The sequence below is a fragment of the Perognathus longimembris genome, chromosome 11 (genome assembly GCF_023159225.1).
Source record: "Perognathus longimembris pacificus isolate PPM17 chromosome 11, ASM2315922v1, whole genome shotgun sequence".
NCBI lineage: Eukaryota > Metazoa > Chordata > Mammalia > Rodentia > Heteromyidae > Perognathus > Perognathus longimembris.
Genome location: NC_063171.1, coordinates 17739383 through 17762219, shown reverse-complemented (window position 1 = coordinate 17762219; position 22837 = coordinate 17739383). Strand labels below are relative to the sequence as shown.

Below are 22837 nucleotides of genomic sequence, written 5' to 3'. Positions count from 1 at the left end.
AACAAATGCTGGAGGGGCTGTGGGGAAAGAGGAACCCTTCTCCATTGTTGGTGGGAGTGCAAATTAGTACAACCACTTTGGAGAACAGTATGGAGGTTTCTCAAAAAGCTCAATATAGACCTACCCTATATCCCAGCCATACCACTCCTAGGCATCTATCCTAAACAGCAAGACCCAAGATATCAAAAAGACATTTGTACTTCCATGTTTATCGCGGCACAATTCACAATAGCCAAAATATGGAAACAACCCAGATGCTCCTCCACAGACGAATGGATCCAAAAAATATGGTACTTACACACAATGGAATACTACATAGTGATTAGGAATGGTAAAATATTGTTATTCGCAGGGAAATGGTCAGAACTCGAACAAATAATGTTGAGTGAGACAAGCCTAGAACACAGAAAACAAAGGGGCATGATCTCCCTGATATATGACTGTTAACAAAGGGAGACGGAGAGACAGTAGAGACCAAGTCTGTGAATACTGTATATGTTCTTGATACATTGTATATTGCATATATGCCTACCTGACCTAGACAAAGGATAGAAAAACAGGTCGTAAGATATCACAAGAAATGTACACAATGCCCTACTATGTAACTGCATCCTCTTTGCACACACCTTGTAAAAAAATTTATGTTCAATTAAAATAAATAAATTTAAAACAAAATAAAAGCTTCTTGTATCTGAAAGGACCTATTCATCTGGATATTTGGGAAGTTCTGTGTCAGTATTCTGATAAACAAATTAACTGTTCCATTGACTTCCTTCTCTAGGTTCTCCTCAATACCTATTAGCCTTAAATTGGGTTTCCTGATTGTATCTTGGAGCTCCTGAAGTGGTCTGTGTTGCTTTTTTTATTATGAATTGTTTCCTGTTATTTCTCCATAAGGTCTAGACTATCTTCAATTCTGGAGATTTGATCCTCTGCATCATCTATTCTGGTGTCTAGAATTTCTACTTTTTTTAAATCTCCCTTTCATCAAATTGTTCATTCTTTATGGCTTCTACCTGCCTGCTGTAGTTTTTGTTTAACTCCTGTATGAACTTCTGTACCTTGTTAATTTGGAACTGAGTGCCCTCTTTCAAATCTTGTAGCTGAGTGGCTCTCTTTTCATTGGACTCCTTTTCCTTCTGTTGGAATTCATTGAGCTTTCTACCAGCTGGCACTCACGTATGGCTGTCAGCATGCTTTCCATCTTTTCATTGATCATATTTACCAGTAGCACTTGTAGAGCATTTTGAGGACTATCCTCTAGGTTTTTCATTGATTCCTCTATTCCCTATTTATTTTGAGTGGTGGTTGAGATTCCCTGGCTTGCTATTTTTCTTGTGCTTCTGCCCATTTTGGAAAGATTGCAAGTCCAATGGTACACCAGAACACCAAGACACAACCTGGCCCTGAGCCCAGTAATTGTACAATTTTTAGAGGCTCGCTATCATAAGTAAATTCCCTCTCTCCCTTTTTGGATATACAAACATTTAATGCAGAACACAATTAAAGCAAAAACCAACTCTGTGCCCTGCAGTGGCACTGATTGGTAGTTCAATATGTTAAGTTAGGAGGAGGGAGGTTGTCATTAAGTAGTTGTATTATGTACCATTATAACCAGTGAGCAAATCTGTCCTTTCATTTAAATCTATCTGAGCTGAAAGGATTATTCAATGAACCCCTTTGACACACTGTAATACAAGCACAGTCTATCCAGGCAGCCACTATGCAGGAAACCATGGACTGTGAACATCCTAGAATTAGTATAGGACTGTCACAGGCTGTAAGTAATTTTAGGGGGAGAAGTTAAGAGTAGCGAGCTGAAGGGGCTGAAAGGAAGAGTATGATGATTGAGATCTAAATTCAGAGGAATGAAAAAGTGGAAAAGGGTTAAAAAAAAGTGAGAAAGAAAGAAAACACAACTATGAAGGTGTAGGAGAATACTTACAAAATTGCAGTTACTGAGCTTGAGAGGTAGAGGTTTTTGATAATCAGACTGAATTTTGTCTGTACCTGGATGAGGAGGTCTAGTAAACACTTGTCTATGTACCTAGGCATGAAGTAGATATAGCAGAAGAATTTTTTAAAGGGTGAAAAAGAAGACACAGAAGAAAATAGAGGGGAATGTAGGAAACAAAATTTTTAAATATATAAAATGATGCAAGACATTAGAAAAAATTTAAATAGTTATAATTGGTAAAAAGAGATCTTCATTATTTGGTTGATGTTGTATCACCCCTATGTCCACTTTCCAGTCTTTTAAAGGAGTTACTGCTTTCTTTGTGGTGGTCAGCTCCTGTGGCTTTGCTGGTTTCTTAGGTCAGTTTCTGGTCTGCTGTATGGTCTCTGTGACCCACCTGCCAGGCTAGTTTACTCCTAGAGCTGTCTGCCGTCAGTGTTTAGCAAGCAGGAGCTGGGTGCTTTCTGTGGGTCTGGGTCTGCTGGGCAATTTTTGGCCTGTCTGGGATTTGTGGATTCTCCCAGCAGTCTGGTTGCTGAGACTTTTCTTTTGGTCCTCAGTGAGCTGCTCTCCCTTTTCAGGACAACCACCTTTACTAAGCTGCTGTCTGCAAAGGGGCAGAGCCACCTCTGGACCAATTTATTTCCTGTCTGCTCTGGCCAGGTCTATGCTAAAGTCAAAGATGGAGTTTCTCTCCGGTGGTGGGAGAAGGGCTGCCTTCCAAATGCTGTTCTGTGAGTTCAAGTGTCTTTTGTGGGTACTCACACTTTCTCTGGTTTTCTGGTCCATCTGCAATCTGCAACTGTGGTCAGCAGACTGAAGGTTTCTGCTCTTGGCTGCGGATATGTGCTGGAGGTGAGTGGAGAGCTGCAGGCTCTGATTCCGAAACTCTTAAGCTGGGTTTGTCTGCTGGTATGGCAGTGGGCTGCCCCTGCCACCACTGCTGCTGGCCCTCAGATATGTCTTCTCAAGCCAGCTGCCTGGATTTTCCCTCTCTATGCTATTATGCCTCACTTGGTGTCAGTACATTTACTTTCATAAAGCTTCTTCCATTCTCTCACTGTCTTTAATTGTTGTCTCTTTTAACACTTTACAGATATAGTTCCTTTTTGGATGATAGTCAGCATTCACCTCTGGTGTTGTCAAGCCTGGCTGGATTAGAGGCATTGTTGGCCATTGTTCATTTTAATGGGTTCAATGTGCAATTCAAAAATCAGTCCTTTTAGCTTCTGCACAACAGATTAGTACTATATTTCATTCCAAGTATTACATTTTTCTCATATATTTTTTAGATCACATCCATCTTCATATTTTTCTCTGTCCTTCTTGTAGTAGTCAGATTTCACTTTTTTTATTTTTATTTTTTTGGTCATCTTGAATGTTCCTTAAGACTACACATTTGCCTCCCTCCTTCCATGATGGTCGATTAAAATTCAAATCTGATCAAGAAACATGATTTTCCTCCTGCCTATATTCTGTATTATAGGAAGTAGGAGATGTTCACAAAACTTCATGTTTAAGGACTTCTTTATTTAAGAAGGAAGTATCAGGGTATCTATGATCATAGTTCCATCTTTAGAAATTTAATAACAAATATAATATATTTTATTTTGGGAACTAAGTCACATGTTATGAGGGTGAAATCCATCATTAGCTACTTTCTTGAGTACTTTTACTGCCTTTAACATTCCCTTGGCACTGTGTTTTTCATAGATTTACTAATGTGGTATGTACTCCATGTGATATCTGAATGTGCTCTGATTGCATAAGAACTGTTAGTTGTCCTTGCGCTGTCCCTGAGCTCTTTAGTTCAAGGCTAGAGCTCTACCACTTGAGCCCCACGCCATTTCCTGGTTAACTGGGAATAAGAGTCTCACCGACTATGCTGCCTGGGCTGCCTGGTTTTGGACTGTGATCCTAGGATCTCAGCTTCCTAAGTAGCTGAGATTATAGGCATTAATCACTGTGCCCAGCCATGAGAGCATTTTCTAATAGAAGATGTAAATAGGCTTTTCCATGAGGCAGAATATGAAACTGTAGTAAAAATTATTTGTTTACTTCATTGTTACCCTGATATGTAGTGAATTTTATGGAAATAAGCTAAACACACTCTTTTAGACATCTTATACTTAATGTTTCAAGCCAGATTATTCTTAAAATTGTTATCTTGTCTCTATTGCTAGTACCAGAAATGTGTTCTTATGTGTTAGGGAAAATTTGTATTTGAATTACCAAGTTAATATGGAGGCAAATTTTCTACTTTTATTTTTCTTTTTCCCACTGTATAGATAACAGAGCAAACTCTAAACATTTTATGTAAGAAAAAAGCATACATGTAGAAGAATAAAATTCCAGGTTTGGTATTCTCATGACTCAGGGCTAATTACTTGATTTAAATGTGCCCTTAAAGAAGCGGCTGTCCTTTGATGATGTGTCTGTGGACTTCAGCTGGGAGGAGTGGCAGGACCTGGGCATTGCTCAGAGGACCCTGTATAGAGATGTAATGCTGAAGACCTACAGCAACCTGGTGTCCTTAGGTGAGCAAAGGTCATATTAACTTAAAAGGTCAAGTGCTTTGTTTTCTGTAGCTATATGAATATCTTTATTACTTAGGTGTAAGAATCCAGTTCATGGGCAGTGTCACTTCTTCCTAAGAAAAACTTCAACTTCATAATGTAACTCATGAGGCACTTTTATTCTCATTCTCCAAGAAGCCAAATTAGCAGTTTGACTATGTTTTAAACTATGTTCCAGTAACAGGAGACAGTCTTGCCAATTTGATGTGATTATTGTAGGTAGATATACAATCTAGAATAGAATGTATATCACTATTGGATGAATGATCTGGAAATCCCTAGTTTAAAATGTAAACCTGAGGGGGCTGGGAATATGGCCTAGAGGCAAGAGTGCTCACCTCGTATACATGAAGCCCTGAGTTCGATTCCCAGCACCACATATAGAGAAAACAGCCAGAAGTGGCACTGTGGCTCAAGTGGCAGAGTGCTGGCCTTGAGCAAAAAGAAGCCAGGGACAGTACTCAGGCTCTGAGTCCAAGGCCCAGGCCCGGCAAAAAAAAAAAAAAAAGCAGGAAGGGCCAGGGACCCATGGCTTGCACCTACAATCCTAGCTACTCATTAGGCTGAGATCTGAGTATCAGGCTTTGAAGCAAAGAAAGATGCATCTCAAGCCCTTCTTAGTTCACAGTATGCTCAGCATTAATTTGTATAATTTAAAAAAAGAAAAAGAAAAAAATGTAAACCTGGCACTGGGTGCAGTGGTTCATACCTGTAATCCTACCTAGTCCAGAGGGTGAAATCTGAGGATTTGGGTTTGAAGCCAGCAATGGTAGAAAAGTCCCAATGAGACTCTCATCTCCAATTAACCATTCAAAAACTGGAAGTGGAACTGGGACTCAAAATGGTAGAATAGTAGCCTTGAGCAAAAGAGCTGAGTTCAAGCCACACAACTAGAAAAATAAATCCAAACCTGGGGAAAAGTCAACCATGGAGCTGGTGAGAAATGAGAAACAAGATTTAAGAGCAACTTTGTGAACAGGATGTCTGAGATTTAGAGCAATGATGACCCAGCTTGAGCAATATTTCTCCACTACTTATTAAAAGGGCACTGTGTTCTTAAACCTAAATTGATTGTCAAGTTGGAGCAAGTTGCAGAACCATGGATAGGAGAATCCTCGGACAGGAATTTCACAGGTGAGTTAGAGCATTTTGCATAGTGATGTTGAAACTACAACCCAGTTGGTAAGTTCATCTTGTGTTATACTGAGCAATAATGTTCCAAATTCCTCTGAATCCTTTGTGTGGCAGAGAAGTAGGTGATCCTTTGTCTCAAAGACTTATGAATCAATAATTCATATGGAGACATACTGAATTATGTATGGCAACAGAGTTAAAGTTATTAGTTCTCTTTCTTTTTGTAGAAATCATTCTGAAACAAGAAAAGAAAATTAGAAATGTAGAAAATGAGATTTTATTTTCTTTGAAACTAAGACTATGCAGGTGTGAGAAAATAAGTACACCAGGGATGCTATCCTCTGATAAGAAAAATAGCTTATCAGTGTTGGGCCAAGATAAAGTGTAAAGAGGATGATTAACTAGATGGCAGGGATTTCAGGAAAGGACATGAGAGCATCAATTTCTTCACTGCTCCTCTAAAGTCTTCCACTGTATGCATGGTCCATGTGATATGACACAAATGATTTACTATTTCCAGTTCAGCTTTTGGATGGAAGATTTGATGTAAGATACAACTCCTTGTTTATTGGAAAATGTGGACATTAGTAAAATCTTTCTCATCATCATTTCTCCCCAAGTTAGTTCATGAAACATTCAGAGAACATGGAAGGACACACATTTGGGAATACATTGTGTGTGTGTGTGTGTGTGTGTGTGTGTGTGTGTGTGTGTGTGTAAGTCTTCCAGCTTTGACTTGGAGGATAGGCACTGTCCTTAAGCATTTTTGCTCAAGGCTAATGCTGTACCCTGGAACCACAGCTCCACATCTGGTTTCTTTTGAGGGTAAATAAAGACAAGAGAAGCATTTGGTTTTGGATGAGTAACCTGAAAATGAAGTCAGTGCTGACTTTATATGTAATTAATTGGTGGTGATAAGTCACTTGTGATTGGTTCACTGTTAGCTTATTCTGCTGTTCTGCTGAGTTATAATAAAACATCAGTGTGAATGATATGAAGAGCTTGTATTTGCTCACTGTTCTGGAGGCTGAAAGTTAAGTTCTCAGGAGGATGAATATTTCTCTGCCACCATTACTATCCCATTCTGCTGCCTTGATAGGTACATACAATAGTTTGAAGTACAATATTATGTTCTATGTTTTCATTCACGGCGATTTTATATCCAAAACCCAGAACACACACATTTCTTTGTGATGAGAAAAAGGCTGTCATTTGCAATCTCATGGAGGGCTTTGGAAGATATTACATTAGCTGAAATAACCATGCAGAGGAAGACATTGAGCAATCTCACACAAAAATGGAAGCTATGGGCTGGGAATATGGCCTAGTGGCAAGAGTGCTTGCCTAGTACACATGAAGCCCTGGGTTCGATTCCCCAGCACCACATATATAGAAAACGGCCAGAAGTGGCGCTGTGGCTCAAGTGGCAGAGTGCTAGCCTTGAGCAAAAAGAAGTCAGAGACAGTGCTCAGGCCCTGAGTCCAAGGCCCAGGACTGGCAAAAAAAAAAAAAAAAATGGAAGCTAGCAGAGCTAGAACCAATTTCTCACAGAAGGTGAGAGTAGAATAGTTAAAAGAGACATGGAGAGATTGGTCCACATCCTCAGGATTCTATGTTCACCTACATTGGTGAAATTGACCTGAGTCAAAGTGTGGTTTTGAAGATTTTGCAATGTGTCATGTGCTTAAATATCACAATGTGGTTATGTGGGCAAAGAAATGATCTCTGCAAAGAAGGGGACTAAAAAGAAAGGAATTTAGTTCATTCAAAAAATAAGAAGACAGGGCTGGGATGGTGGTTTAGTGGTAGAGTGCTTGCCAAGCATGCAAGTTCGATTACTCAGCACCACATAAACAGAAAAAGCTGGAAGTGGTGCTGTGGCTCAAGTGGTAGAGTGCTAGCCTTGAGCAAAAGGAAGCCAGGGACAGTGCTCAGGCCCTGAGCTCAAGCTCCAGGACTGGCAAAGATAGATAGATAGACAGATAGATAGATAGACAGATAGATAGATAGATAGATAGATAGATAGATAGATAGATAGATAGATAGATAGATAGATACATAGATACATAGATACATAGATACATAGATACATAGATACATAGATACATAGATAGATACATAGATACATAGATAGATAGATTAAAAGGACAGTTCATCTCGTGAATACTTTTTCTGACACATTAACACCCCGAGCAAGCCTTTCTGGTTCTCCTATTCAGCTTGTTCCTCCCTTACATCCTGCAATATGTCTGAAACCCACAAAATTGAAAACTGTTGATCATTATGAGGTATTCAGGCAGGTCTCAGGACTTATTAATTGGCCAGGCACCTATGGCTCACACCTGTACTCCTCTCTACTCACGAGGCTGAGATCTGAGGCTCATGGTTCAAAGTTAGCCCAGGTAGGTAAGTCATTGAGATTACTGCTTCCAAGACACCACCAGCAAGCATTAGGTGGAGATGTGGCTCAACTGCTAGAGTGCTAGTCTTGAGTAAAAAACGCTCTGGGATAGCTCAGGGCCTTTAGATCAAGCACTAGGACCAGCACAAAAAACAAACAAACAAACAAAAATTCCCTCAGTAACTATCACAAATAACCCAATACGTGTAAAAAAAATATCTAAAGCTGCTGGGTGCACGTGTCTCCTGCCTGTAAACCTGAGATCTGAGGATTGAGCTTTGAAACCAGCCTCAGCAGAAAGCTCACGGGACTCTTATCTTGAATTAATCACAAAAAAATTCAGAAGTAGAAGTAGAGATGTGGCTCAAGTGGCACTGTGCCTGAAAGTGGTAGAATGCTAGACTTGAATGGAAAAGCTCAAGAAGAGTGCCCAGGACCTTTCTGAGTTGAAACCCCACAACCAAAAACAAAAAAAAACAACTGCTTCTTACTCATTGTCTTTGTTCTTCTATTTCTCTTTTGCCCATCCCCCCCCTTTTTTTTTCTTATCTAGTTTTAACTGAATACTTCATGTCATTCCATCTTCTACCTTCTTCTTTTTCACTTTTGGGGATCGAACCCTGGAACTTCTATATGGAAGTTGGGTACTACATACTAGCCTATTCCTTCTTTTAACATAGAAAGCCTGCTTATTTAATTAGTCAGTGTTTCCCCTACAATTTAAAATATAAACTTGCAAGTGACTTCAGTTGACTTTCAATAGTACGGTGGTGCTTTCCTGTGAGTACTAGGGCCCCACAGAGAGGAGACTCATTTCCTCAGCTGTCCCTTATAAATTTCCTGTTGTACATTTCATTTGTCCACAGCTAGCATCAACATATATATTTCTGCCTTCATTAGTTTGAGCACAATAGGATTTGTTAGGGTTGGTAAGATTAAATGAAGAAAAACTTTATTTTGATTTTAATAGTTCTATCTTGCTATAGACTTAAGTCTCTCAATTTTTTTTTTTTTTTTTTTTTTTTTTTGCCAGTCCTGGGCTTGGACTTGGCCTGAGCACTGTCCCTGGCTTTTTTTTGCTCAAGGCTAGCACTCTGCCACTTGAGCCACAGTGCCACTTCTGGCCATTTTCTATATTTGTGGTGCTGGGGAATTGAACCCAGGGCTTCATGTATACGAGGCAAGCACTCTTGCCACTAGGCCATATTCCCAGCCCAAGTCTCTCACTCTTATAATTTGAGTTCTCTCTGATCTACTTTTCAGTTTGTTTTCTTTTTAGGACCCAGGTGACACTAGTGGTGGTGAATCTATAGTTTTGCACTTGATACAGAGATACCCTAAATCTGAGCCATACCTAAAATCTCTAATGTTTTTATTCAGACATTTTTGTAAATTAGGTAACTTTAGGTAAATCTCAAGGGATGTTTTAGAGATCCTAATGCTCTTACTTAGACCTATGTAGCTAGAATTATAAGCAAGAACCATAATATCTCACTTATTCAAAGTACATATGATGGCAAAATATTTTGGTTTTGCTTTTTTTTTTTTTTTTTTCTGAGCGAGTGAACTCAGAGCCTCATGGTTTTCCTTGAGGTTTTTCAGTCAGTGGTGGAGCTCTGCCTCTGGAGGCCCAGCTCCAGTTCTGTCTATTTAGTAATGAAAGATACATATGAAGTACTGTCTGACTTCCACTAACATCAACAATATAATAAATTCTTGAAAATATTAATGGAGGCATTTGATGTGGCTTACGGAATGATAAGAAAACATTCCTTTACCAACTGATTACTAAAGGACCTTTGCAAATGGCAATATGATGTTACTTATGCTTGCTGGCCAGTTGTTTGGAAACAGTGAATCCTACTTGGATCAAGCAGTTAAGAACTCATGATCTTAACGGAGCACTGGTGCCTCACATCCATATTCTTAGTTACTCAAGAGTATGAGATTTAAAGATCACAGGTGAAAAAAACAACTGGGTAGGAAAGACTGTGAGACTGTTATCTCCAATTAACCACCACCAAAATTGCCCCCCCTCCCCCCCAGCGGGCTGGGAATATGGCCTAGTGGCAAGAGTGCTTGCCTCCTATACATGAAGCTCTCGGTTCAATTCCCCAGCACCACATATATGGAAAACGGCCAGAAGGGGCGCTGTGGCTCAGGTGGCAGAGTGCTAGCCTTGAGCGGGAAGAAGTCAGGGATGGTGCTCAGGCCCTGAGTCCAAGGCCCAGGACTGGCCAAAATAAAACAAAACAAAATTGCCCCAAGTGTTGCTTGATTCAAGTGATATTTATGTTGTTTTTTAATGTTATGTAAGCCAGAATTTGCTATCTTCATGTGAATGAACATAAATGTACCTTTATGTTTCTGATCACTCCATAGGCCTTGCAGAGGTAGAAGTTTATATATAGGACAATGTGGCCCACATTTGTAAGTTCTAGAATGATGCCTTAGAAGAGAGATCTCAGCCCATAAAATGTAGCTACATATTTCAGTACTATTTAAGTTGCAGTGTGAGAAATAAAAAACTTAAACAGTGACCATTTAAGATCTCAGAAGACCAATATATTTGAATGTGGAAACAGTGTTTTTGTGATGTGTGCCCATCAATATAGGAGAAATACTATTTGACTACAATCTTTTCAGATGTGTCAGCTGGGCTGGCCAGGCCTAGGCCAGGTCAGGTATCACTTTCATTGTTCTCCCCTTTCTGATTATACCTCATTTAAAGGTCACTTCAAGAGGTGAATGACAGGATATTTAGTTTATGTGCATTATAAAAGCTCCTATGTCCTGAGAAGGGCAGGGTAAACCATGACTTGGATACACAGCCTCCCTAGACCCAGTTGCTAATAGTGGGGTGAGTTACATATGGAGAACTTCAGGCTTATACAAAGTTCATCCTGTAGTAATTTCCAAAGTTAGGCCTTAGAAGATTTCTGCCTTTGTATAGAAGATTTAAATTCTAAACTGGATTACTTTCATATTTCTAATAATTATTCACAGAATGCTACAGGATAAAGTATGTGAATAGACACCTACATTGGTCTGTGTTAACAGAGGATACTGTATCTTTGGAGGGCCATCATCACCAAGGGCAGTTAATACCACCCAAAGCCCTGATCCTGAAGACTCTGTTGTCCGTAGATCGAATCGTTCAACCAAGAAGTTCCAATTCTTGGCATTCTTTTTTTTTTTGGCCAGTCCTGGGCCTTGGACTCAGGGCCTGAGCACCATCCCTGTCTTCTTCCCGCTCAAGGCTAGCACTCTGCCACCTGAGCCACAGCGCCCCTTCTGGCCGTTTTCCATATATGTGGTGCTGGGGAATCTAATGGAGAGGTTCATGTGTAGGAGGCAAGCACTCTTGCCACTAGGCCATATTCCCAGCCCTCCCTGGCATTCTTGACCCCAGTAATAAGGACAAAACTCCTAGAGAACAGGATGGTAGGTGAAATCTTTTTTTCCTGACATTAACCAGGAATAATGCACCCCCAGAGTCTCTGGGAGGGACAGAAGCTGGATGCTGAGCACAGTACCAAGGCTGTCACGATGGAATTTTCCCTATACCCTCAGGGACCACCCAAAGCATTCTTGCACCACCTTGAGCACGCTCGCTCATATCTTTGTCTTTGTCTACCTCTAGGTCACTTGTCTCCCCTTCCATAATTACCACAATGTTAACTGTTCATTTTTTACTGCTTCCTTGTAACACATATTACCCTAACTTCTCTTTTTTGTCCCCTCCATGAATTTTGAAGTTGATTTTAATTTTTTTCTTTCAGTTTTCTGGGTCTCAGATATCCTTGTATGAACTCCACATGGCAGAGAGCTCAGCACTTTGACAAGATCACTATCTGGGGCACCCACAGCCAACTAGTTGTCTTGGCTCTCACATATGAGCTCTGAGCCAAACCATGGAAATTCTTTATAATGCTGAGTCTAAATTAAATGTTTGTTATCAAAAGTTTGTTTTGGAGACTTTATTTAATGTGGTGGAAGTTGCTTGGGCTCCTGGGCATGGCCAAAACTCAAAATGGAATGTACTGGGAGGAAAAGTTTAGTGGGGAGCCAGCTGAGAAGAGTGCAGTGCTGAAACCTTCATGCCACAGGCAAGCCCTGCAGGTACCTGGATACAGGAGGTCTCGAAGCCCAGAACAAGTCCCATGCTTCCCATCAGTCTGCCATCAGCACAGCGTGCCTTCAGCATGGGCCTAGGGGCCAGTGGGGCCTGGGCAGGGAAGACTGATGCTATGGGGACCTGTAAGACCCCCCCACCCTTCCCTCAGGAGTGAGAACTGATTTCAGGTCTGACCCAGGGGACTTTTCTGTGGATGGACCTTCTAAAAGCATTGTGTTGGAAATGAACACAACTTTGCAGGGAGGGAAGTTGGGAGAGGAAAACCTGGGAGTGAATGAGGTAGAAGTTACACAGATTAAAAGGAAATGTGCTCTTTAGTTGACTTATGTAATTGTAATCCCTTTGTATATCACATTTACAATTTTTTTTTTAAACTGGCCATGCCATCACCTATCTGCCAAACTCAACAATGATTAAACTCTGACCCAAAATTTAAAGGTAGGTATGTTGCCTAAAATCACAGGTTTAATGGCAACTTTTTTTTAAGTTTTTATTATAAAACTGATGTACATCAATTTTATAATAAAAAAATAAAAAAATAAAAAACCAAAAAAAAATAAAACTGATGTACAGAGAGGTTACAGTGTCATACGTTAGGCATTGGATACATTTCTTGTACTGTTTGTTACCTTGTCCCTCATACCCCACTCCCCCTCCCCCTTTCCCCCCCTGAGGTGTTCAGTTCACTTACACCAAACAGTTTTGCAAGTATTGCTTTTGTTGTTGTTTCTCTTATTTTACCCTTTGTCTCTCAATTTTGGTATTCCCTTTGAATTTCCTAATTCTAATACCAGTACACACTGTTTCCCATACACTCAGATAAGATTACAGAGATAGTGTAGAAACAATCACAAGAAGGTGATACACGAACATCATCAATAGTAGAAACTACAGATACACATGGGATGTTGAAGGTAGTTACAACTGTGATATAACAATCATTTCTAATGGCAACTTTTATTTCACTAATATATGTTTGTTCTCATGAGGAGGGAGGTTGGGTTCGGAAGGAGGGGAAGAATGTTGAAAGGAGTGACATTGATCAAAATGCATTAAACTTATAAACTGATGTGAATGATACTTTCTTTGCACAAATACTTAAAGAAAGTAGAAATATAACTTAAGGGCTGGGAATATGGCCTAGTGGTAGAGTGCTTGCCTTGTTTACATGAAGCCCTGGGTTTGCTTCCTCAGCACCACATATGTAGAAAAAGCCAGAAGTGGCACTGTGGCTCAAGCAGTAGAGTGTTAGCCTTGAGCATAAAGAAACCAGGGACATTGTTCAGGCACTGAGTTCAAGCCCCAAGACTGGCAAAAATAAATAAATAAAATTAGAAATATAATTTAAGATTTTTGTTGTCACAATTAGTTTTTCAGTCGCAGATAGTGAGATGGTCAGCCTAGAGTCTTCATTGAGCTGAGCAGAGCATACCATGCAGGGCCAGGTAGCTCATTTCCCTCTCAGAATATCCAGACTTCTCTAAGATAGGTCTGATGTATTCCCTTGAGTCCCCACATAGACACACTATGTTGTTACATAGTGAAAATGTAATGATCTGTATTTATCATTCTTAACTAAGATAATCCAAAATTCATAGGAAACTTTGCATAAGACACCAGGAATCACAAACCACATGTGGAGGACAGTGTTGGAAAATCACAATTCCAGATTTCCAATTTTACTACAGCTCTATAGTGACAGAATATACAGAAATGTCAAGAAATTAAACCCTCCAAGAAGAAATTATCTGATGCAATGAATATATGGGCAAAGAAACTAAATAAAGACATCAAAAGTAATAAGGGCCAAGAAACGTAACAGAAATGAAAATCAAAGCAACACCCAGATTCCATGTCACTCCAATGACAATTCTTAAAAATAACAACAGTTGCAGGTGGCGATGCAGGGGAAGAGAAATCCTGTTATGCTGTTGATGAGAATTTAAACAGGTAAAACCACTCTGAAAGTTTTGAGATTCATCAGAAAAGTAAAACTAGAATTATGTTAGCATTCGCCTAAACCATTCTTGGGCATTTATCCAAAAGATAACAAATCAGGATACAGGAAAGTCATTTGCATACCTGTTTCATTGTTGAACTATTCATGATAGACAATTTATGCAAACAGCCCAGATGGCCTTCAATGGACAAATGGATCAAGAAAATGGATTTTTGTGAACCTAGAAAAAAAATACGTTAAATGAAGTCAGTAAGGTTCAGGAAGATAGCAAGGCTTAATTTATGCATGCAGGCACATTTTCACATATGTGTATGTGTGTGCATACACACAAAGTATGGTATGTGCAGGGTAGGATTCCAATACTGCAACTCCTCTGAACAACGAAGAGTTTAACATAATGAAAACTAGGAAACTGGAACATGTATTCTTAGGGGAAGAGGTTAAGGTCAAGGGCAGAGGGGCAGACAGAGGAAGGATGGGTTAACAAAGTCATAATACTTGTTGGGGTTTTTTCTTGCCCCTCCCGGCTCGGACTCTTTCTTCTCTCTTTCTGCCCTCCGTAACGTCCTCTCCCCCAACTCCCGACCAGCAGGTAAATTAGAGTGAGACGTGGGGGTTCGGTCTGGCCTGGCGCGCGCGTGACCTACGTGGTAATGTGGCCGCTATCCTTCCCTGGGAGCTAGCGTACATAGACCACGGAGTTGGCTTCTGAGAGCGAACTAACTTTATTGAGAGAAGGACAAGGGGAGATGATTCCGAAGGAAGGGGGTTGGCCAGGATTCCGATAGGCCAAGAGCTGTCACCTGACCCCCAAGGGCTAACGTCACTTGAGCGCACCAAACCCGGGCGGAGTTGGTGGGTGCCCGGCTGGCTGGCAGGTTGGAGGGCTGTTGGCCCAACCGGTTTCTCTGGATTCCAATCTAGAGGGGGTAGCAGGGCCGCATTCCCCAGGGCTGGGGGAGGTGCATCAAGCCCCTTCCATCAAGGCGAGAAAGATGGACCCCAACAATACTCAGTTCATATCTGTGAAAAATGATCTAGGTGAATTAGGTTGGCAGAGATGGGGAGAATGATAAAAGGTGATATTGGTCAAGTTTTTGTGTAAGGCTAACCCACATGAGCAGATTTTAATGCTAATGTCAGGGTCCTGATTTGGTACTAATAAAATACAAAGTGAGGACATCTGAAAACAAGTACCTGAGAATCTTGATTCAGTAATTCCTTTGATGGGTCTGGGTCTACAGTAGTGGTTCTTATTTGTTAACAGCAATGTCTACATTCACTTCACTTAAAAATGGTGCTGAGGCCTCTGATATGCCAGATAATATTCACACTCAAATCCCTCCCAGAAACTTGCCCTCTCATCATTTGAAGGCAGATGGACTAGGATTGAGTTGCAAGACACTTGAGTCAGACAGGTTCTAGGCCTGCTATGGGAGACAAAAGCTACAAATTCAGGTAAGACATGAGGTGGGGTTGGAGGGTGTGCTTGGGACTATGTGCAGAAAATGCACCACCGGGGCTGGGAATATGGCCTAGTGGCAAGAGTGCTTGCCTTATATACATGAAGCCCTGGGTTCGATTCCCCAGCACCACATATATAGAAAATGGCCAGAAGTGGCGCTGTGGCTCAAGTGGTGAAGTGCTAGCCTTGAGCAAAAAGAAGCCAGGGACAGTGCTCAGGCCCTGAGTTCAAACCCAGGACTGGCAAAGGACTGAGAAACGACAGAGAATTTATGTGCTGGCGGCCCCTCCTGAGCCACTGGACTTAGCCTTCTGGCAAGGACATAAAGGAGCTACGCAAGCCTATTAGAAGAACCACAGGAAGACGAGTAGATATTCCACACCCAGTGAGGTAGAAATGCATGACTTGTGATAGTGGACAGTGTGAGACATATTGAGTCCCTTAATGTGCTTAGCAGAAATACTTCTGCTAGGTAATGGTGGACACCTGCATGACGAGATCGTCCTCAAGAGGGCCTTGTGCACCAAATGTTCAAATAAGCAATACGAGTGCCCTGGCTGGCAACAGCTGGTCCTATAGGCCAGGAACAGGTGAAGGATGCGATCAATACGTTTGATAGAGTCAGGAATGTCAGGATCATGCAGTGATATAACATATTGATGTGGTTTAACCACAGAAACCAGTCGAGTGACATATGGCAAATAGGAGGCAGGGCACCTTCCATTTGGAGGGAGACAAAGCCAATCAATGAAACACAGCAATGATAGGACAAATCATGCCACCTATCAAGGAGAGCTGAATGTGTGTGATGGCCTGGAGCCAAATCCCATCACCAAGTTTCCTGCACAGACCAAATGCACTGTTCAGTTATTCCTTAGTATACTGATCACCTCATGTACACATTTACTATGGCTGCTCTGATGAAAAGGACCTTTGATAAAAAGGACCAGTCTTAATATGTTCTCCTTTAAAACACTGTATTATTCATTCAACATAAATACCTAAGGAATCATGTAAAATTAAACATATGAATAATAATTTTATGCCATCCTTGATAACTTGTGATTATTACGGTTTCACCATGCTGAACTCAGACTAGCACTTATGTAAATTTTCTACTTCTCATGAGAATGTAAAATGTCAGTAACTTCCTATTGAGTTAATATAATTGAAAACCTGCTGGGGTCCTTCGACCCCAGCGCTCTCCTGGCCAGTGGAAGAGGCGGGGAGCATACCCCACGGGGCGAGCCAAGAGGAGGTAAAGAGTGGCAACCGCCCGCACCCAGCCCCCTTAAAGGACACTCAGATGAACCGGGGAATGTCTTATGCAGTCTCTGCTTTATTAAGTAGGGGGAACCACATTAATAAAGGCCAGATGGCAGCAGGAAGGGGAGGGGTGTAGCACACCTAGCTAGGGGATATGATTGGCGGCCTGAGCTATCTGTCAGGGGTGGAGGGCTGGACCTCCCTAAGGGTGGACTACATCTATATCAAAGCCCACAGGACCTACTCTGGATTCACCACCAGCGGCCATCTTGGCTACACGTGGTCTCGGGGCTGGGAGGCGGCGGCTTAGAGCTGCCTCTCCCGTTCCAGGCCCGGAAGGCAGGCGGGCTAACAGCCACGTGGCTCCAGGGCTGGGAAAATAGGTGGGCCAGCTGATTGCTTCTTAAGGCTGCAAGCCATGCCCCTTAAAAACCACACTAGTCACTTTCATGAAGTAAAAGAGCACAAACAATTTTATTACTATATGACTTGTACTAAAAAGTTTGGCTTCTTCAAATGTTGAGATTTGTTAGTGATATTTCATGACTGTGACAACACTTGGTGAAATTCTGTATATTTTTGCCTATAGTGAAGAATCTGTTGAACACATTTTCTAAAATGACATAAAGCCAAAAATAAATTTATGGAGGTATACATTTAATTTTCAAAATATTTAATCCTGTGGCTTAGCAGCAGAGTGCTTGCCTAGCATGCATGAAGCCCTGGGTTTGATTCCTCAGCACCACCTAAACAGAAAAGGCCAGAAGTGGTGCTGTGGTTCAAGTGGTAGAGTGCTGAGCCTTCAGCAAAAAGAAGCCAGGGACAGTGCTCAGGCCCTGAGTCCAAGCCCCAGGACTGGCAAAAAAATGAATTCTTAACTAGGTCAAGCTGACACATAAAATTGTATATTTTGAAGGAATATTCTGTGATTTTTTGATATTACATAAACATTTTGAAATTATTACCACCATAAATCTATTACACTTAACAAAGCACATAGTTATCTGTGTGTGAAGAGAACACTTAGTATCTACTCACACAAAACTCAAGCATCTATTTTCAATGACTTGCTAAAACAAATAAGTTGAAAAATAGATAGAACTAGAAATAAAGGGAAAATAAAAAATTCTCCTGTGGGGCACACCTGGAAGTCAACTAGCTGGCTCCGCCTGTTTCTCAGTCTTGGGGCCACATGTGGCTAAGATGGCGGCGCCTGACAACAATGCGCAGCTGCTACAAGTGTCTTTGGTTATAACCCGGAGGCGGTTCTGTGTGCTGTGACGCCCAGGCTCTTCCGCCCGATGGACAGCTCATGCCTCCCCTTCCTGCCAATCTTAGACTTGATTGGTTCCTGTGCTTTATATTAGTGGCACGTACTTCCCCAATAAACGAGATCTTATGCTGACTTGACTCCCAAGCCATCTGATTGTCCTCCAGTGAGGGAGGGCTGGGTGCGGGCGGTCTGCCGACCCTTTCCTTTCTTGGCTCATCCGGTCGGGGTGTGCCTTCCCCATTCCTCCCGCGGGTTGGGATGGGGGGGGCGGCTAAAGACCCCAACATTCTCCAAATTCAATAGAAATATAAAAAGACAAAAAAGTGTGACATAAAAACACAGAGAAACTAAAAGTGAATGATTATACACTGGAATATTAATTACAGCTTCACCAGTCAATATTACCTTGTATAGGAATCTCACTGTCAATTCGATTGCCAGAACTTACTCATTGGGCATCACTGTCACTTTACTTCCTTTGACCTACAGCTGCCCATCTTGCAAACTGCCTACCCCTATCCTCCTCTTTGCTTCCTAGAGTTTAACTGGCTTAGAGGTCACAGTTAAGTGAGACAATGTGATATTTCTGGCTGAGTTTTTCCCCTCACTTAAATATAATATCCTCTAAAAACAATTCCCTCAAGGGTCTGGGGATATGGCCTAGTGGCAAGAGCACTTGCCTTGTATACATGAAGCCCTCGGTTCGATTCCCCAGCACCACATATACAGAAAATGGCCAGAAGTGGCGCTGCGGTTCAAGTGGCAGAGTGCTAGCCTTGAGCAAAAAAACCAGGGACAGCACTCAGGCCCTGAGTCCAAGGCCCAGGACTGGCAAAAAAAAAAAAAAAAAATTCCCTCAAATAACAGCATTACTTCATTTAAGCAGTGAGTAATATCTATGTATACTAGGCTGAACATATTTTTATAAGTGAATTTACCTTTGTAAAAAATCACTAAGAAAAATCAAAAAGATTTCAACAATCAATATTTATTCATATATATATATATATATATATTTTTTTTTGGCCAGTCCTGAGCCTTGAACTCAGGGCCTGAGCACTGTCCCTGGCTTCCATTTGCTCAAGGCTAGCACTCTGCCACTTGAGCCACAGTGCCACTTCTGGCCGTTTTCTGTATATGTGGTGCTGGGGAATTGAACCCAGGGCCTCATGTATACAAGGCAAGCTCTCTTGCCACTAGGCCATATCCCCAGCCCCTCCTAAATATATTTCTAAATATAGCAGGTAAGAAAGAATATTTCTTCAGGATCCAGGGCTGGAATAAAGATTATGTCTGACAACTAGACACACCCTCAATGGAGTTGTCCTCTAGGTGCACATGACCTTCACAGAAAGGTCTGGGATCTACAGGACTCAAAAGCAATATCAGTAACACTAACTAGCAATCAATTGCCTTAGCCAAACCTGATTACTCTGAAAGTCGACAACATCAAGAAATGAACTGAGTAGAAGTAGATCCGAGGGCTGGGAATATGGCCTAATGGCAAGAGTGCTTGCCTCGTATACATGAAGCCCTGGTTCAATTCCTCAGCACTGCATATATAGAAAAGGCCAGAAGTGGCACTGTGGCTCAAGTGGCAGAGTGCTAGCCTTGAGCCAAAAAGAAGCCAGGGACAGTGCTCAGGTCCTGAGTTCAAGGCCCAGGACTGGCAAAAAAAAAAAAAAAGAAGAAGAAGAAGAAGTAGATCTGAAACCTAATGACACAAATACTAATATGAAAGGATGAAAAAATTCTGTAACTGTATTGAAGACTAATATACCAGAAAGTAAAGTCAAGTACTTCAGAAAGGAAATAACTTTTTAGATCTCTCAAGTTTCTGAAAGTTTTTGAAGATCAGTACCATTTCAGGGAAAAGACGATATGTCAAGATAATAGTGTAGCAGCTCTTTCCTTCTAAGGCAGGTCAACAGTGGAGCAACAACCAGGAGCAGAGCCCAATGTAGAAGGTCTGGTGGAGGGGTGATGAAAGAGAAAGGTTGCATTAAAGAATGGAGAAAGGGTAAAACTCATGACAGCATTGTGAGTATTGTACAGATAAGGAAGAAGCTCTATTGAGACAAAAAACCATTGCTGAATCTTGCACTCATAAAAAGTTCCATAAACAAGGTTCATACAAAAGTGAGAAACAGGGGCTGGGGATATAGCCTAGTGGCAAGAGTGCCTGCCTCGGATACACGAGGCCCTAGGTTCGATTCCCCTGCACCACATATACAGAAAACGGCCAGAAGCGGCGCTGTGGCTCAAGTGGCAGAGTGCTAGCCTTGAGCGGGAAGAAGCCAGGGACAGTGCTCAGGCCCTGAGTCCAAGGCCCAGGACTGGCCAAAAAAAAAAAAAAGTGAGAAACAGAAGAGTACTGCTGCCAATTCCATACTTGGGTACTGTGATTGCAAATAGAATAAGTACAATGTAATGTCCCTGAGAACAAGAAAGTTGTCAGTCTTGATAATTATCCACAGGATATGGTACATTCTGGAGAATGAGGTAAAAGTTAGAAAAATGTGATGCCAAGAATGGATGATCCCAAAAATTAGAAGGCAACACAGAATGAAGAGACTAGTCAGGAGATAATGTCACTGAGAAATCATTTCAACCAAGAAATGCAAAGTAGAAGATAACAGTAAAGGGCTGTGACAATAACAAGGAGAGGAAAGGGGAAGAAATATTTCAAAAGACATTTGGAGCTGAGAGCCAGTGGCTCATGCTTATAATCTTGGTTAGTGGGCTAAGCTCTGTGGATCTCAGTTTGATATTAGCACAAGCAGAAAAGTTTGAGAGACTTCTCCAAGTAACTGGCAAAGAAACTCTACTGGAGGTGTGGTTCAAGAGATAGAGCATCAGCTGATAGTGAAAAGGTCAAGTGAGTTTGCTGGAGGCTCTGATGAGGAGACCCGGTTCCACCACCAGTACAGCAACAAGAAAAGGGAAGGAAAAGACATTTAGTAAAAGGTGGTAAATATCTGAGAAATGCACAGCCTCAAGGGTAACTGTAAGACTCTTAATGAATAAACAAATGAGAAATTTGGAAGAGAAACAGCTAAGACAAGACACAAAAAATATTAAAACTGTATCTCAAATTACCAGCTTGTAATTCCAGTACTTAGAAGGTAGAGGGAGGAAGATCACTGGTCAAGTCCTGGGCTTCACTGCAACACCCTATGTCATACACCCCATAAAAAGTCAAATAATACCTCCACAAAATCTAGTATTTCTAAGATTTAAAAAAAATAAGAGAATACAGAGTGGCTGATTATAGATATTAGATGCAAAGCATGCTAAAGCTCCTAGATGTGATCTCTGACAACCAAATGGAGAGAGAGAGAGAGAGAGAGAATGTATACACATGATAGAATGTCTTAGACTCAAAAATGGATTTGAAAGCAGAAAAATCTTTAAGAAAAAGGACAAGCCACAAAAGGAGAATCACTCCAGCCTTTAATATTGAAGTGTTCTTTTCCTGAGGGAATAAAGAAGCATGTTGAGGATTCAGAGAAAGAGGCATGGCAACCATGCATTTGATAGACACAGAGAATGTTAGGTATAAAGGCCTGACATCCAAGTCATTCTGGAAAAGCTCAGGTAATTCTGTTCCCATGGTCACACAGTGGGAGGAACAAAGAGGTACAAACAGATTGTAGCCAACAAAATCCCTAGAGGAGCAGTGACAAAAGGACAGATTAGGTCTACTTTGTGGATTGAGTTCCCTTGAGATTAAATGATTATGTAGGAAAGGAGTTAAGGTGAGCACAGTCAATAGGGTGAATTTTATACTCCACTAGGGTGTTTTCCTAACTAAACATTCCTTTAGTTAAAAAAAAATCAAGTAACTGCAAGGGACCTAATGATTAACATTTAATGGAAGTTATTTAAACTAATCCTTGTCTATTACAATACATCACTAAACTATAGGTGGCATAGGGCACTTGTGGCTATATTCAATACAATACTAAACTAAATATATGGCAGTGGTTCATACAATCCAATCAATTCCTAACAGAAATAAATTAGCACTAGTGAGTATAAATTAACAAAAATTTAAGGATGTGCAGAGAGGTAGAAGGTCAAATCTGAGGTATCTGTGTATATTTCCGGTCACTCTGGCATCTTCATTTACACTGTAGCCCCATAATCCATTTCATTGCTGGGGAAGGGGAGAGAGCAGGAATCTGCAACACAGACACAGGTTCAGGGTCTTGGGGAGATGAAGAGATGAGGGAGGAGAACTCATTGGGGGAAGGACACAGAAAGGTCCTCAGATCCTGAAAGGTGACCTTGGGCAGGGTGTGGATCCAAGGGCTCTAAGGCCTGGCTTCTGTCCTGGGCTGAGGATGCTCACTGTGGGCAAAGGGACCATAAACATCCTCCAGGAGTGAATGTCCCAACACTCACCTGGACAGACCTCGGAGGAAGATATCTTCCTCCCTGGAGAAGTGGGGTTTCTACAAGCCTAGGAAGGAAAGCTCATCATCCACTGCTGGACCCCATATGTTCCCACCCACCAGATCTGATGGCAGCAGACTGGGACCTGGCCTCTACCCTTTCCTCTGGGGAGCCAACACAGAGCCCTGTGTTAAATACAGACAGCTGCCTGGAGTTCTTCATTATCCTTCAAACTGTAGAACATTCTTCCTAATACCATTCCCAAACTG

At 41.4% G+C, this 22837-nt stretch overlaps 1 protein-coding gene across 1 annotated transcript; it reads left to right on the top strand.

Moving 5' to 3' along the window:
• The first annotated feature begins 3945 nt into the window (after positions 1-3945).
• LOC125360132 (zinc finger protein 793-like) lies at positions 3946-22821 on the top strand. Its single transcript, XM_048358175.1, has 4 exons — positions 3946-4494; positions 5578-5667; positions 11129-11236; positions 22691-22821. The coding sequence occupies exons 1-4, from the start codon at positions 4461-4463 to the stop codon at positions 22819-22821; spliced, it is 363 nt and encodes a 120-aa protein (XP_048214132.1). The 5' UTR covers positions 3946-4460.
• Positions 22822-22837: the final 16 nt, after the last annotated feature.

Bases quoted from the DNA above. Each gene is read 5' to 3' on its own strand.
- LOC125360132 (XM_048358175.1), top strand. From the start codon at position 4,461: ATGCTGAAGACCTACAGCAACCTGGTGTCCTTAG. The intron at 5,668-11,128 runs GTGAGTTAGAGC...CTGTGTTAACAG, and splicing joins CTCGGACAGGAATTTCACAG to AGGATACTGTATCTTTGGAG. The intron at 11,237-22,690 runs GTTCCAATTCTT...CCCACCCACCAG, and splicing joins TCGAATCGTTCAACCAAGAA to ATCTGATGGCAGCAGACTGG.